This window comes from Lingula anatina, chromosome 4, assembly GCF_051362555.1.
Source record: "Lingula anatina isolate TDL-2025a chromosome 4, LinAna3.0, whole genome shotgun sequence".
NCBI classification, from domain to species: Eukaryota; Metazoa; Brachiopoda; class Lingulata; order Lingulida; family Lingulidae; genus Lingula; species Lingula anatina.
Window position 1 is genome coordinate 19,131,789 of NC_141770.1, and position 14,690 is coordinate 19,146,478.

General features: G+C 32.7%; 1 protein-coding gene across 1 annotated transcript in view; it reads left to right on the plus strand.

Annotated features, from left to right (window-relative positions):
• The window catches only part of LOC106176976 (engulfment and cell motility protein 1), a 30,981-nt gene that overhangs the window by 8,918 nt on the left and 7,373 nt on the right, over window positions 1–14,690 (plus strand). Inside the window, exons 11-15 of the mRNA XM_013559577.3 lie at window positions 118–240; window positions 694–816; window positions 1,085–1,189; window positions 1,648–1,756; window positions 13,060–13,196. Coding sequence (XP_013415031.2) covers window positions 118–240; window positions 694–816; window positions 1,085–1,189; window positions 1,648–1,756; window positions 13,060–13,196 — 597 coding nt within the window. The remainder of the gene's footprint in view (window positions 1–117; window positions 241–693; window positions 817–1,084; window positions 1,190–1,647; window positions 1,757–13,059; window positions 13,197–14,690) is intronic.

Genomic DNA, 14,690 nt, shown 5'->3' on the forward strand with positions numbered 1-14,690 from the left:
GAAACACAACTTCGTTGACATAAATTCCAAGAGTCATGAGAAAGACCAATTTTCAACCAGGTAGTAATTGTGTTACAAAGAAGCATTTCAATTTGTGTTTTGTTTGCTTTCTTCCAGCATGTCATCCGTGGTCCTAACACAGTGGGCACAGAGATGGCACACCAGTTATACATGTTACAGAGCCTGATGTTTAACTTGTTAGAGGAGAGAATGAATGCCAAAGTGGATAAACAAGACCAGGTAAGTTAAAGTTAAAAGCACCAGTCCTGCTATCCATTTTCATGCTTATAATGAACATATTGAATGTGATATGATTGGTTTATTTTGCAATTCCTCGATAGATATGGCCAAGATTACGTACTCCCTGGGGGCTTTCTGTTTAAAACTTAGGTACTTGCTTATTTAAACGGCTAGTTAATTTTATCAAATTGAAAAAAAATCAATAAGTAATGCATATGAACAGATGAGAATATACATCTAATCTGAAAATCTTTTTTTGATTGTCATGTATGCACAATTTTTAAAATCATTTTCTGAACTTGAGAAGTTTGTTTGGATGATTACTATGGCTAAAAAAAACTTGTGTCTTTCTCATGAGGACTCCAGCTGATTAAAAAAATGTAGCAAACATTAAGTATTATACTTAAAGAAACAAATGATAGTGATCTAAACTATTTTTTCTTGTATGAACAGGTGTCCATGGCTCTAATTGTTGAACTGAAGAAGCTTGCATTTGACACAGAGAACGAGAACAACACAACTTCCTACAGAAAACAGTCCAACTTTGGCACCTACTACAAAAAGTTAGGGTTTCAGGTAAGGAGGATATTCTTCATGAAGATAACGTTTTAATTTGTGATATGCATCATAATATCCAAGAAAAGAAATCATTATGCTGATGAGAGGATGATTATAAGGGAGTCACAATAAAATTGGTATTTTCTGTGTGATAACTTGTGTTACTATTCTGTTAGTAAGAACATGGAAGTAAGAATATGTGAAGATGTACCAATAAGGCCATTTTTTCTTTTCTTTTTTTCATTTTTATAGCTTTTATATGAAAAGTTTCCCCTGTTATTTGCAGCATCATTCCAATCCAGTTGAAGACTTCACAGAGGTGCCCCCTGGTGCCCTGGCCCTGGATAACATGGTCTACTTTGCCAGGAGTCACATTGATAGTTATACCAAGGTAATTGAATTGGTTTCTGTTTCTTTCTTTTTCTTTTATTTGCTGATGTGTGAAAAAGAGTAAATGCACTCGTGCAGGTATGCACACACAAACAGAGAGAGAGAGGACTACACATAATCCAATTCATATGTAGGTACATTACAGCAATATAATGAAATACAGTACAAATCAGTTTACTTGCAATAATTACTGTAACATACAGCAATATTATGTTTGAAAGAGCTCTGTCTTCCGTTGCTTTGATTTTTATTTTGATTTGCTCCATTAGTCATTAAAAAAGAAAAGACAAGGTTGCAAGTCGTGTGTTTAGTTGCCTTGAAAAAATGAGAGCATGGATCTAACAAACACAATTCTGGATCAAATCCAGCAGCAAAAATATGACAGTAATTTGTGCCCATTTTAACAAATTTAATGCTCAAGATTTAAATAAATTAAAAAAGTTAATTTTCTTTTACTAGGTTGTGTTAGAGAACTCCTGTAGGGCAGATGAACATGACTGTCCATTTGCCAGGGCAAGCATAGAGCTGACCAAAATGTTGTGTGATATCCTCAACATTGGAGATACACGTAAGTGGCAACCCCCTGCATATGCATTCTGAATAGGCCTCTATAGATTGTGATTGAGAGAGAGAGAGAGAGAGAGAGAGAGAGAGAAAGAGAGAGAGATGGAGGGGAAGGGAAAGGTGGTCTTTCTTCTGTATATTGATGAAGGACCCTGCTTAGCTGAAAGCTAATTGGGGAGACTTAAATTATTTTCTGATGTAATTAGGTTTTTGAAAGTTTCTTTATAGATAATCACTTTTTAAAGGTTACTAGAGAGGAACAATACATCACAATTGTAATAATCTACTTGAACCAGTGGTGATTGCAGAGTCTGCTAGACATTATCTTTTTCACCATATGGGATTAAAAAATTATTTAGTAACAGTTTTTATGTACAGACACAGATGTGTCTGTACATATAGCCATCATCTGCGTCTGTCGTCGCCGTCGTCGCTGTCGTCGCCGTCGTCGCCGTCGCCGTGCACTTTTACCGATAACACGATAAATGGAAAACTGTTTGTTCTTTTGGTATGAAACTTACAGAACTGATGAATATTCATAATACGCAGGTCAAGTTCGAAAATCAGCATGATCGGGTCATTTTTAGGGAATTTATGCTGTTTTTTCACTTTTTTCAGCATATATGCAGCACCGATAACACGATAAGTGGAAAACCATTTTACCTTTTGACTTGAAACTTACAAAACTGATGAATATTCATAATACGCAGGTCAAGTTCGAAAATCAGCATGATCGGGTCACTTTTAGGGAATTTATGCTGTTTTTTCACTTTTTTCAGCATATATGCAGCACCGATAACACGATAAGTGAAAAACCATTTTATCTTTTGGCTTGAAAGTTACAGAACTGATGAATATTCATAATACGCAGGTCAAGTTCGAAAATCAGCATGATCGGGTCATTTTTAGGGAATTTATGCTGTTTTTTCACTTTTTTCAGCATATATGCAACCCCGATAACACGATAAGTGGAAAACCATCCTACCTTTTGGCTTGAAACTTACAAAACTGATTAATATTCATAATACACAGGTCAAGTTCGAAAATCAGCATGATTGGGTCATTTTTAGGGAATTTATGCTGTTTTTTCACTATTTTTCAGCATATATGCAGCACCGATAACACCATAAGTGGAAAACCAATTTACCTTTTGGCTTGAAACTTGTAGAACTGATAAATATTCATAATACGCAAGTCAAGTTCGAAAATCAGCATGATTCGATTATTGTTAGGGAATTTATGCTGTTTTTTCACTTTTTTCAGCATATATGCAGCACTGATAACACAATAAGTGGAAAACTGTTTTTTCATTTGGCTTGAAACTTACAGAACTAATGAATATTCATAATACGCAGGTCAAGTTTGAAAATCAGCAAGATCGGGCAAATTTTATGGAAGTTATCCTGTTTTTTTTTTTGTTTTTTTTCAATTTTTTCAGCACTTTTATAACACCGATAACATGATAAGTGTAAAAATGTTTTTCCTTTCCTTGGATTGAAATTTACAGAACTGGTGAATATTTATTATACGCAGGTCAAGTTTGAAAATTGGCATGATTGGACTATTTTTACAAAAGTAATGCTGTTTTTTTCCCTTTATTCAGCATACATGCAACACTGATAACGCATTTTAAGGAAAACCAATCAGCCTTTTGTCTTGCAACTCACAGGAGTGATCAATCTGACCAGTATACAGATCAAGTTTGAAAATAAGCTTGATCAGTTAAGTTTTGATGAAGTTATTAGCCTTTTTGTATATAAGTGGTTTTTCTTCAGATTTAATTCTTAAGCATGTTAACAGTCTCATAACGGTACTAATTGGATATGTTAAAGTGTTGTTTTAACATTTTCTGCTTCTTAACAATATTGTTAGTTGATTATATAAAAATGACGGTAAACCTATTATCCTGCATTGTGTAATAAAGTATCAAAAATGGAAAGGAACTCATCATTGCAGTTCGTCAGATTCAATCATTCACTATGTTCAGAATCTCCAAATGGAGCTAATTGGACATTATAAATTGTTCTATTGATATTTTTCCTATGTCAACAATTTTCCTAGTTGATCATTTAAAAATGACAGTTAATTGATGATGGTTTTATATAAAAAAGGTGTTGAAAATGGAAAGAAAATCATTTCAGTACAGTTATCTCTTGTTAACATTTTGGCATTTTGAAAGTGTGACCCTAACTTCCATGTCCTTGGAGACCTTTCCATATCACATTTTCTGAATATCCATGATACTTTTATTTTTTTATAAAAAATTTGATGGTCATTATGCTGTTAAGTATTATGTTATATTGCATGAAAGTTAAAGAAAACCCTATTTTGGACACTGCTGCCAGGATAGCGATTAAGGGAAAACCATGTTACTTATGATAATCAACCTTACTGAAAAGAGTGAAGTGCAGCTTGTGTTGGAAAACCATCGTAATTGTTTTCTGTTTTGAAAGCAATGCAGTACAGTGCTATTTGGTGCAATAAATGTATATGGATAGTAGGCAGTTAATTCAGGGTTATAAAATAATTTGCTTAATTGATTTTCAAGTTATTTCAGGGTTATAAAATAATTTGCTTAATTAATTTTCAAGTGGGTATTAAATGAGATTACATAAAAACACATTGAGATTTCATTGTAAAGTCCCATCGGTTTAGCTTTCTTAACTGTGTCACATAATTAGGAATCGATGATTATTATGCAGGTAAATGTTATTTAATATGGAAAATAAGTTTACAAAAAAAAATTTGTGTAACGCTTACATTAATGCTAAAGATGAATAACAGTGCCTTATTATTCTCAAACTCAATAGGGTTATTCATATCATGTTAGTAATTGTACAGCTAGATTAAAAGTTTGAATAGCAGCTTTATTGGTATTTTTTGTTATGTTTTATTTTACATTTTCTTTTAATTTTTTTATGCTGTTTTTTCACTTTTTTTCAACATATATGCAACATTAATAACACAATATAAGAAAAACAGCTTAGCCAATTGTCATTATACTCACAGGAGTGGTCAATCTTACAAAAATGCAGGTTGAGTTCGAAAATCAGTGTTATCGGGCCATTATTTTAGAAGTTGTACTGTTTTTTTCAAATTTCCTCAGATTCAATTCTTAGGCATGTTAACAGTCTCATTATTGAACTAATAAGATACGTAAAAGTGTGTGTTTGATATTTCCTGCATCTTTACAACATTGTTAGTTGATTATGTAAAAATGATGGTAAACTTGTTATCATGTATTGTGTAATCAAGTGTCCAAAACGGAAATAAACTCATATCATTGCAGTTTGTCAGATTCAATCATCCACATCTGCCATGATGACCATGATGGGAAAACCGTGTTCGTTATGATTGTCAAACTTTCAAAAAAGAAACACAGGACTAAAATGCAGCCCAAGTTGGAAAAGCAGTCTAATGGGCTTCTTTTTCTGGAAGTTATTCATTTTAGTGAAATATTTATTATCTTTTTGGCATATTCATTGTGGGACTCGGAGCTCCCATGGACATGAAGCCGGATGGTAATCAAATTTTCTACATGTTCATGCTATTTATAGTCAATAATCAAAAATTGGTGATAATTATTCTATAATTTATTATGTAATGTTACATCAAAATTGACAATAATCTTTTTGCACTGCTACTGCAAACATTATGAAAAGAAAACTGTGTTATTTATTATTATATTTAACTTAAGAGTATGATTTTTAGGATTGGCATGCAGTTCAAATTAGAAAGCCAGGTCAATTGGGTTATCATTTATTATTGAATTTAATGCAATTTTGTGTGAAATTTCATTTTTCTCATTCTGGCACTTTCTAAGTATAAACTTGAACTCTGATGGGCCAGAAGCCTTATGCTTTTACTCTCATCGGTGTTACCTGTTGTGCAAAATTAAAATTTGATGTTGACTGTGCAGTTAAACATAATGTATTATTGCATCAGAAGTGGTAGTCTCCTATTTTGTGCATTATTGTTTTGTGCTCTTCTTAAGTTGTGACTTATGGGCCTGAAAGACCTTTGAGAGGGTCAGTCTATAAATTTCCCTTGGGTATCACTTCGCTAATTTAAGTTATAAAGTAATTTGCCTAATTGATAGGCTACATAAAGCACACTTGTGATATCATTTGAGATTACATAAAGCACACTTGTTGATATTTCCCTGTAAACTCCCATAGGTTAAGCTCTCTGCTAGATTAATAATAAGGAAGCAGTGATAATTATGCAGGTAAATTTTGTTTAATATTGCAAATAAGTTTTATATATATATATATATATATATATATATATATATATATATATATATATATATATATATATATATATATATATATTTTTTTTTTTTTTTTCACTTTTTTCAGCATATATGCAGCACCGATAACACGATAAGTAGAAAACCATTTTACCTTTTGACTTGAAACTTACAGAACTGATGAATATTCAAAATACGCAGGTCAAGTTCGAAAATCAGCATGATCAGGTCACTTTTAGGGAATTTATGCTTTTTTTTCACTTTTTTCAGCATATATGCAGCACCGATAACACGATAAGTGGAAAACCATTTTACCTTTTGACTTGAAACTTACAGAACTGATGAATATTCATAATACGCAGGTCGAGTTCGAAAATCAGCATGATTGGGTCACTTTTAGGGAATTTATGCTGTTTTTTCACTTTTTTCAGCATATATGCAGCACCGATAACACGATAAGTAGAAAACCATTTTACCTTTTGACTTGAAACTTACAGAACTGATGAATATTCATAATACGCAGGTCAAGTTCGAAAATCAGCATGATTGGGCCATTTTTAGGGAATTTATGCTGTTTTTTCACTATTTTCAATATAAATGCAACACTGATAACACAATATAAGAAAAACGGATTGGCCAATTGTAATTATACTCACAGGAGTGGTCAATCTTACTAAAAACGCAGGATGAGTTCGAAAATCAGCATAATCGGGCCATTATTTTAGAAGTTATACTGTTTTTTCACATGTCTTCAGATTCAATTATTAGGCATGTTAACAGTCTCATTATTTAACTAATAAGATGCCTAAAAGTGTTTGTTTGATATTTCCTGCATCTTTACAACATTGTTAGTTGATTATGTAAAAAACATGGTAAACTTGTTATCATGTATTGTGTAATAAAGTGTCAAAAATGGAAATAAACTCATATCATTGCAGTTTGTCAGATTCAATCATCCACTATGTTCAGAATCTCAGAATGGAGGAAATTGGACATTTAACACTGTTCTATTGATAGTTTTCCCATCTCATCAATTGTCTTAGTTGGTCATATAAAAATGGCAGTAAAATGTTTATTTTGTTTTATGTTAAAAAAGTGTTAAAAATGGAAAGAAACCCATTTCAGAACAGTGCTGTCTTGTTTACATTTTGGCATTTTCAAGGTGTGACTTTGAAGTTCCATGGGCCTGAAGACCTTTGCTAGTCACATTTTCTGAATATCTGTGATACAAATATTTTATAATTAAAAATTGATGGTCATTAAGCTGTTAAACATTATGTAATATTGCATCAAAATTTGAAGAAACCCCTATTTTGGGCACTGCTTCCATGATGACCATTTAAGGAAAATCATGTCACTTACTGTTCTCAAACTTACAGGAAAGAAACCTGGGACTAAAATACAGCTTCAGTAGGCAATGCAGTCTGTTTGGTATTTTTTTTTTCTTTTTTTTTTTTTTTTGGCAGTTAAACAGTTTTTTGTGAAAATTTAATTTTTCACATATTGGCATTTACAAGGTGTGACTTTAAAGTTCCATGATCCTGAAGACTTTTGCTTGTCACATTTTCTGAATGTCCATGTTACTAATATTTTATTAATAACTTTTGATTGTCATCATGCTGTTATACATTATGTAATGTTGCATCAAAATTTGAAGAAACCCCTATTTTGGGCACTGCTCCTATGATGACCATTTAAGGGAAATCATGTCACTTACTGTTCTCAAACTTACAGGAAAGAAACATGGGTCTAACATACAGCTTCAATAGGCAATGCAGTCTGTTTGGTAAATTTTTCTGGCAATTTAACAGTTTTTTTGTGAAAATTTAATTTTTCACTTATTTGCATCTTTATTTTGTTTTTTTGTCTGTACATTTGACAGCTTTGCTGCCTTGTTTATAACTGTAATAGTTTAATTGATATTAAAATTACTGACTCATTATCACATGCTGATAGCAGGTGAAAGAGATTTTCCACGTTGGACATCCCATTTAATATAGCTTAACAGTGAGGTTGGCACATAAACTGAATTATTGCCGTGCAAAACTACTGTTGCATACTCTCTTTCTCTGCTAAATTTTGTAGTTATTTTTCAGAATTGCAAAACTTAATTAAGTTGCTAAGTTGGAATTTAAAAAAGCCAGTGTCATTAATTTCAAGTATGATGTATTGTGCATTTTTGTGATTTCAGCCTTTTGGTCCATATTTTTTAAAATTCCAAAATACAAAAAAAGATAGAAAGTTAATAAATAAATAAATAGATAATTTAATTATAGAAATAAAGAAAGATTATTTAGAAAGAAAGAAATTAAGAATGAAAAGAAAAAAAAAGAAAAGAAAATATACAAGTAGCCTAGTCTATTAATTATTAAAGGCAGTTAGTACTCTTGGACAAACTATTAGCAGTGAATTAGACCTTTGGAACAAGGGCACCTGATTTAGGTGGGGGCTGAGAGGTGAGTACATTATGACGGAGGTCAGAGTTTTATCACTATCTAAATATTGCATCTGTTTGGGGTGTTACAGATGATTGGTTCTGTAATACCACCTTCTACTCTGGCTGCTGCTGAAACAATATATGTGGAGGTAGAAGAAATTTAAAACTGAAAGTGAAAGAATCAGTAGGCAAAAGCTAAGCCTGTATTGTACTGTAAGTAGAAGTAGTGTTCTGTTGTTTGAGAACAGAGTTATATTGTCTATGTATATTTGTATGTTTATTGCATACATTATTAGAGGTAATGCTTCTCAATTTCTCCTAGCACTTGATAAGAAGAATATGGTACTAGTAAATACTCATTTTCCTCCCTATTTTATGCTCCAATCACTACCCTCCATCAGTGAATTTAAGAAAGCAATTATATGAAGGCACATTGAAACCACAGCACATTGAATTCTAGCGAAAGGAAAGAGAGAAAAGTCTGAAAGATCAGGAGATTTTTGTCTTAATCAGGAGATCGGGAGCTATGTCCCTGAATCAGGAGACTCCCACTGAGATTGGGAGTGTTGACAGGTCTTTTGATATATTGAAAATACAGAGAAGTTATTCAGATAAGTATTTATTTCTAGTTTTATTAAGGTTCTGATGTCTGAGTAAAAGAGTTATTGAATATCTCTGCCCAAGGAGTTATGAAAGTCGCTGCAATAATCATGGACTGGTCTTTATCACTGTGTGACAGTCTTTATAGATTGTGGACACTTGCTTAATTGCAATCCATAAAGTGTTGCCTTCATTACTATCTTTCATCTGATTGAAATGTTAAATTGAACTATTCAAAGTTAAAGTTAATTTTGATATATTAATTAAAGTTAATTTTGATGTATTAATATTAATCGTTAAGTAATACACAATTATTTTATTTTATGTTTTAGGATTGTTTTAAAAACCCCAAACAAACAAAAAAAAAAAATTATCCATCACTGTTCACATGCTTGGACTTCAACTTACTAGTAACTGTGCCAGTGGATTGTCACATGGTTGATACAGCTGACCTGCATTGTAATCTGTTTTCAATACAGAGTGTTGGAAAATCCTGTGTATTTGCCCTATTTAGTAATACTGTAAGTCAGTGACATGAGCACTGGTCCATCACAGCCTGGGTGCTGTTTCTGTTTTAATTTGGGGCTAGTGGATTCTTAGACCCTGTTGTCCAGTAGGACCAATGGGTTGAAAGGGAATTTTTCACAGACTGGAAATGTGTGCTTTTGTGAAATTTCTAAAATGCTGAACTGGGCAGAATTTTGCATTGCCTGAGGGTGCTTATAAATTGACCAGTTGTTCTCCTTCTCCTCTGGTCACTTTTTTATTTGAAAAAAAAAAAAAAACAAACAGTTGCTTTATCATGATGTTTTGATTCACCCTGTATTTTATATTAGATCCTGCATTTGGTACAACTTCCTGTTTTGTTTTTTGTCCTTGGTGTCATTTTGTCTGAAGCAGTATCTCACCTATCTGAGGGCGAAAATAAGGCAGTAGTGCAGGTAAAACGTCTTTAAGTGGTGGCCAGTGATAACAAATTACTATATTTTGAGTAGCATGTCTAAATTAATGTGGTAAAGAACAATGGTGGTTTCATTATGGAAACTGTTATTTACTCGAGTTTATTTTCCTTTAAATGGATGCAGAGCCAGGCTCTGTGTGATTCCAGCTGATTAAGGTCTTTTAATGGGAAACATCAGTCTTATTTTACCTGTGAGGAGTAATGCACATGCAGTGTCCATATACTCACTGGTGTATTATTGTTATTGTAAAAGCACATTCACAACAGATCTAACTGACTTCATCATTCGAGATGAGTTGATTTCTTAAGATATTAAGATAGAAAGCAGGATAGAGGTTCTCATATGTGACATGTTAGTAATAGTCTACTGGTACCCATAAGTCTGAGTAGGCTCTTCATGGTTTAGTGAAAACCTGTTGAGAGAATACTGTCAATTTGAAGACTGACAGTGCCCAAAGAGGACTGATGCTTTTTTCACGAGTCAATGTGAATATACCTGAGTACGTCTTATATGTAGTTATTGATGTTTAGTTGATGTATTTAAACTATTGTAAGAGACAGAGACACTTGCTATACACTTCTGAAGTACCTAGCTGTAGAACTGGAGTGGTGAGTACACTGTAAAACAGCTTTTAAATTAGTCTTTTGGTGCACACCCTAAGATTTCAAGGTTCTTGTTGATGTTTAGGCTGCATTCACATTGATCCACAGATTAACAGATCCATGGATTAAATATGGCTGACCCACTTGAAATTGTGCCACATAATACCCTAATAGACACTGAATAGATTCTGAGGAATTATGAGGCAAGCTTTCAAGTGGGTTGGCCATATTTAATCTGCAGATCTGTTAGTCCGCAGATCAACTGTGTTGTTTAAGTAGCCTTAGACTCAACTATCAGCATGCCTTTGTCTGTTATTTGCAGGAGTCTATACGTCTTTGAAACCCAGGTTGTCTGCAGTGAGACCTGGTAAACATAGCTGACAAAGTTACATCATTTAATTTTAAGGCAGGGTCAAGGTCTTACTTCGCAGGATATTGTGTACAGTTGTATGGACTATTTTAATGCAAATATGAGAAACACCTGTTTCATGCGGGCATACTGTAGGTAATTTAAATGATTTAGAAGTAAACATGAAGTTTGTGTTATTGACATCTTTTCAGAAAGTTACTTCATGGTGCTTCTAACAGTGATTTAAATTTTGGATGCAGAGCTTGTTGACCACGTGCCTTGATTAGGACCATTGTTAAATTTTGACCTGATTTAGATAATTAGTAAATCATTAAAATGATAAAACCTGTCACACAAAAATGTGAGGATGTATTTCTGTATTCAGATATGTTATTTATATTATATACAATTGACTCTGTGACCAGAATGTATAGATAGGCAGTATGTTATCTAGTATATATAATATATATATAATATATATGATTTGGTTATCACTGTCAGTTGGCAAGAGAGCACATGAGAGTGAACACAGGTCTGGCATTGGTGGGTATAATTTAATGTTACTGTTATAGTTATTGTTCCTGTTTCAATATTGATTGTTGTCTTATACAGTAACACTTAACCACAGCAGTTTTCAGTTCTTGGTTGAAAATTGAAGTCATTCTTTTTGTTTATTGTTTGGACCATCAAGACTAAACTAGGTCACAGTATCTTTAGTCAGTACATTTATTTACCACTTTGCAAATTGCAGTGATTTACCATGTTTAAGCTGGTTAGTTTGTTACAGTGTTAAAGCTATAACTTGACTGACAATTGCTATTGTTCTGCGATATATAGTTTCTGTGATATAATTGATATTTTTACATAGCTTTTTAATAGGGAGGTCAGAACACTTTTGAAAGTCACATTGATTTCTGTCAAATTGGTGTTATCTGATAGAGCAATTCAAGAGCTTTCTAAAACATTTTATTTTTTTTTAAATCGAGCAAGCCAATCAAAAGTTATTAAATTTACAAGAGTGCAAGTTGGCCACAAAATTCTGAAAAAGTCTTGCATGCAAGCGTATGTAACAGTGGAAGCCAAAAGTGTCACCCAATTGCCAAATCAATTAAACAAAATTGGCATAACTTTTGAACGGAGTAAAATGTCGATTTGAAATTTTGAAGCCAGTTACACTATGCCAAGAGAAATATGCCAATGTATAATTTTGTGGAATTTATCCATGATTTCCATGGCAACCATTGCTAAACTGTGATGCTTTTGGATAAAAAAGATGCTAAATAAAATGTGTCATCACTGGAAACAAAAATAATGGCTTCTATTGTATCTGTTGCTATGGAAACCGTCATTATGATAGCTGTTGCTATGGTAACAGTTTGAATAATATTTAACACATCGTGAATTTTTCAACTGAATAAGAAATGGAAGCATCTTTTGGTCACTCAATATATGAAATGAAGATGAATAATAGAAAAATACATTGGCACTGTTGCCTTGGCAACCAATGCTACAACAGCAATAGCATACAGGATGGCGTACATTAATTTTCAACTGAATATAAATGGAAGACACTCTTTTGGTACTCAGTATATGAAAGTTATACGAGTAATAAACAAATACAAAGGCACTGTTGCCATGGCAACCAATGTTACAATGGCAATCGCAGATTTAAGTAGTATAAAATGCCAGAATACACAATGGAAATAATATTTGATATTGGTAAGCTATTATTTTTCCAAAAATATAACCTGATTTTGGTTACCATAGCAACTAGGTAGTTAGAAACCAGTGCAATTTTTTTAAAGAGACTGCCATCACATAATGTCAGTTTCAGGAATTTTTTAATTCTTTTGTTTAAAAAACCTACCCTTGTTCACTTTAGTTTGATTGTCATTTCACCAGTCACTAGTCATTTCCAGAGTTACTAGTTAATAAATATAATTTTATGGTAAATTATTAATAGTTTATATTAAATGTAATATTTAGTAGGTCATTGCAGAGAAGGCAGGACCAAGTTCACCAACAGGAGCACCATCCTTGGTCTTACAGTTAATCTTTGAAATTGTAGTAAATGATTGATTGTAGTGCTTGATATACAATTTTAGCTTCAGAAGAAGGCCAAGTGTACCATCCTATGTTCTTTACCCATGATCGTCCATTTGAGGAGTTCTACGTGATCTGCATCCAACTGCTTAATAAAACATGGAAGGAGATGAGAGCAACTGCCGAGGACTTTGCTAAAGTGAGTGGTGTAACAAAATAGTATTCTATACAAATTTCAGAACAGTGTGTATTTAAATCTGAAGCTCCTTATGGTAGGAAGCGCTTACTTTAAATATGACAACTGGTACAGTAACATAATTGTTATACGCAGAAGAATGAGACTGATTAAAAATTTTTAAAAATTATATAACTTTTTAGACATCTAGGAAAGTAATAACCTGTCCAATGATCATCCAGTTGCGTAACTAATTAAGACAAAAGACCAATAGCAACAAGCCTTAACTTCAGCCCCCTTTTTCAAATAAGAAGGGATATCAGTTGAGACCGCAGCGACGCAGCAGTACAGAGCGTCATGAAACTTTCTCGAACGTATTAATAACCAGCGAATTTTATTGCTTTCCCTCCCTCCCACCCAATGAGAATTACAATTAAAACATAGATGTTATCGTTAGGGGACAATTACAACACAGATGTAATTGTTAGTTTTCTATTACTGAACCTTCTCTGGGAATATCTTGAATAATCCGGATATTAAGATTGTGATATGTTTTGGTTTTCATTTTAAGTACTCATATACCTTAGGAAATAGTTATGTATGAATAAAGTTTTTATAAGCCCGAATCTCTGTGTTTTTTAAATCTGTTAATAGGTGATTATTGTTAAACAGAAACTAATACCTTGAAGATGTGCATCCACATCACTAATAGATTCAGAAACTTATTTTAATGAAGTACAATTTTGTGTGGTTGAATTTAGATTAAAACACTGATTTAGCAGCACTGTAATGGCTCAATCCTTTCAACCAGAAAAATTGTGAATTTTACAGAATCTGTATTTTTTTTAAGTAAAAATTTCTAAAAATTAGAACATTCCTATTGAGTGGTAGCAACACAGTTGAAAAGCAGACTACCTAATAGTTCTATACAGTAAAAGCACCAAAATGCTACATAGTTATGTTTTTTAATGATTTAAAAATTATGTATCTGAAAATTTAAATGATGGAGCCACTGCTGTATAAAAGTTTTATAAAAATCAGACAATTTTTTTGCTAACCCTTAACTCCCCTCTTGATAGTTGAAATGATCGAGCTATTGCTGTATAAAAGTTTCATAAAAAAATCAGTCAATTTTCTTGCTGACCCTCAAAACCCTTAAGCAACTAAAGGCCCTTAATATCATTGAAAGCAGACTAATTATCCCCCAAAGCTACTGTAGTTTTATTATCTCTATGAAATTTTATTAAAAAGAATGATAACTAACTTTCATAATTTGCCTTGAAGCTGCCTGTTAGCTGATTATGTATTGAAAAAGCTCAAGGGTGTTGATTTGACAAGATGCCAAATTGATACTATTGATTCATAAACTACAGGAGGTGTAGATTATACTGAGAAAATATTGTACAGTCGAAATCATTAATTAAAGATCTGATACCATGAAAATGTTCCAAGTAGAAAGCAAAGCATCAATAAGAGATACAGAAATGATGGTATCAGTACAGTACACATGCATACGTG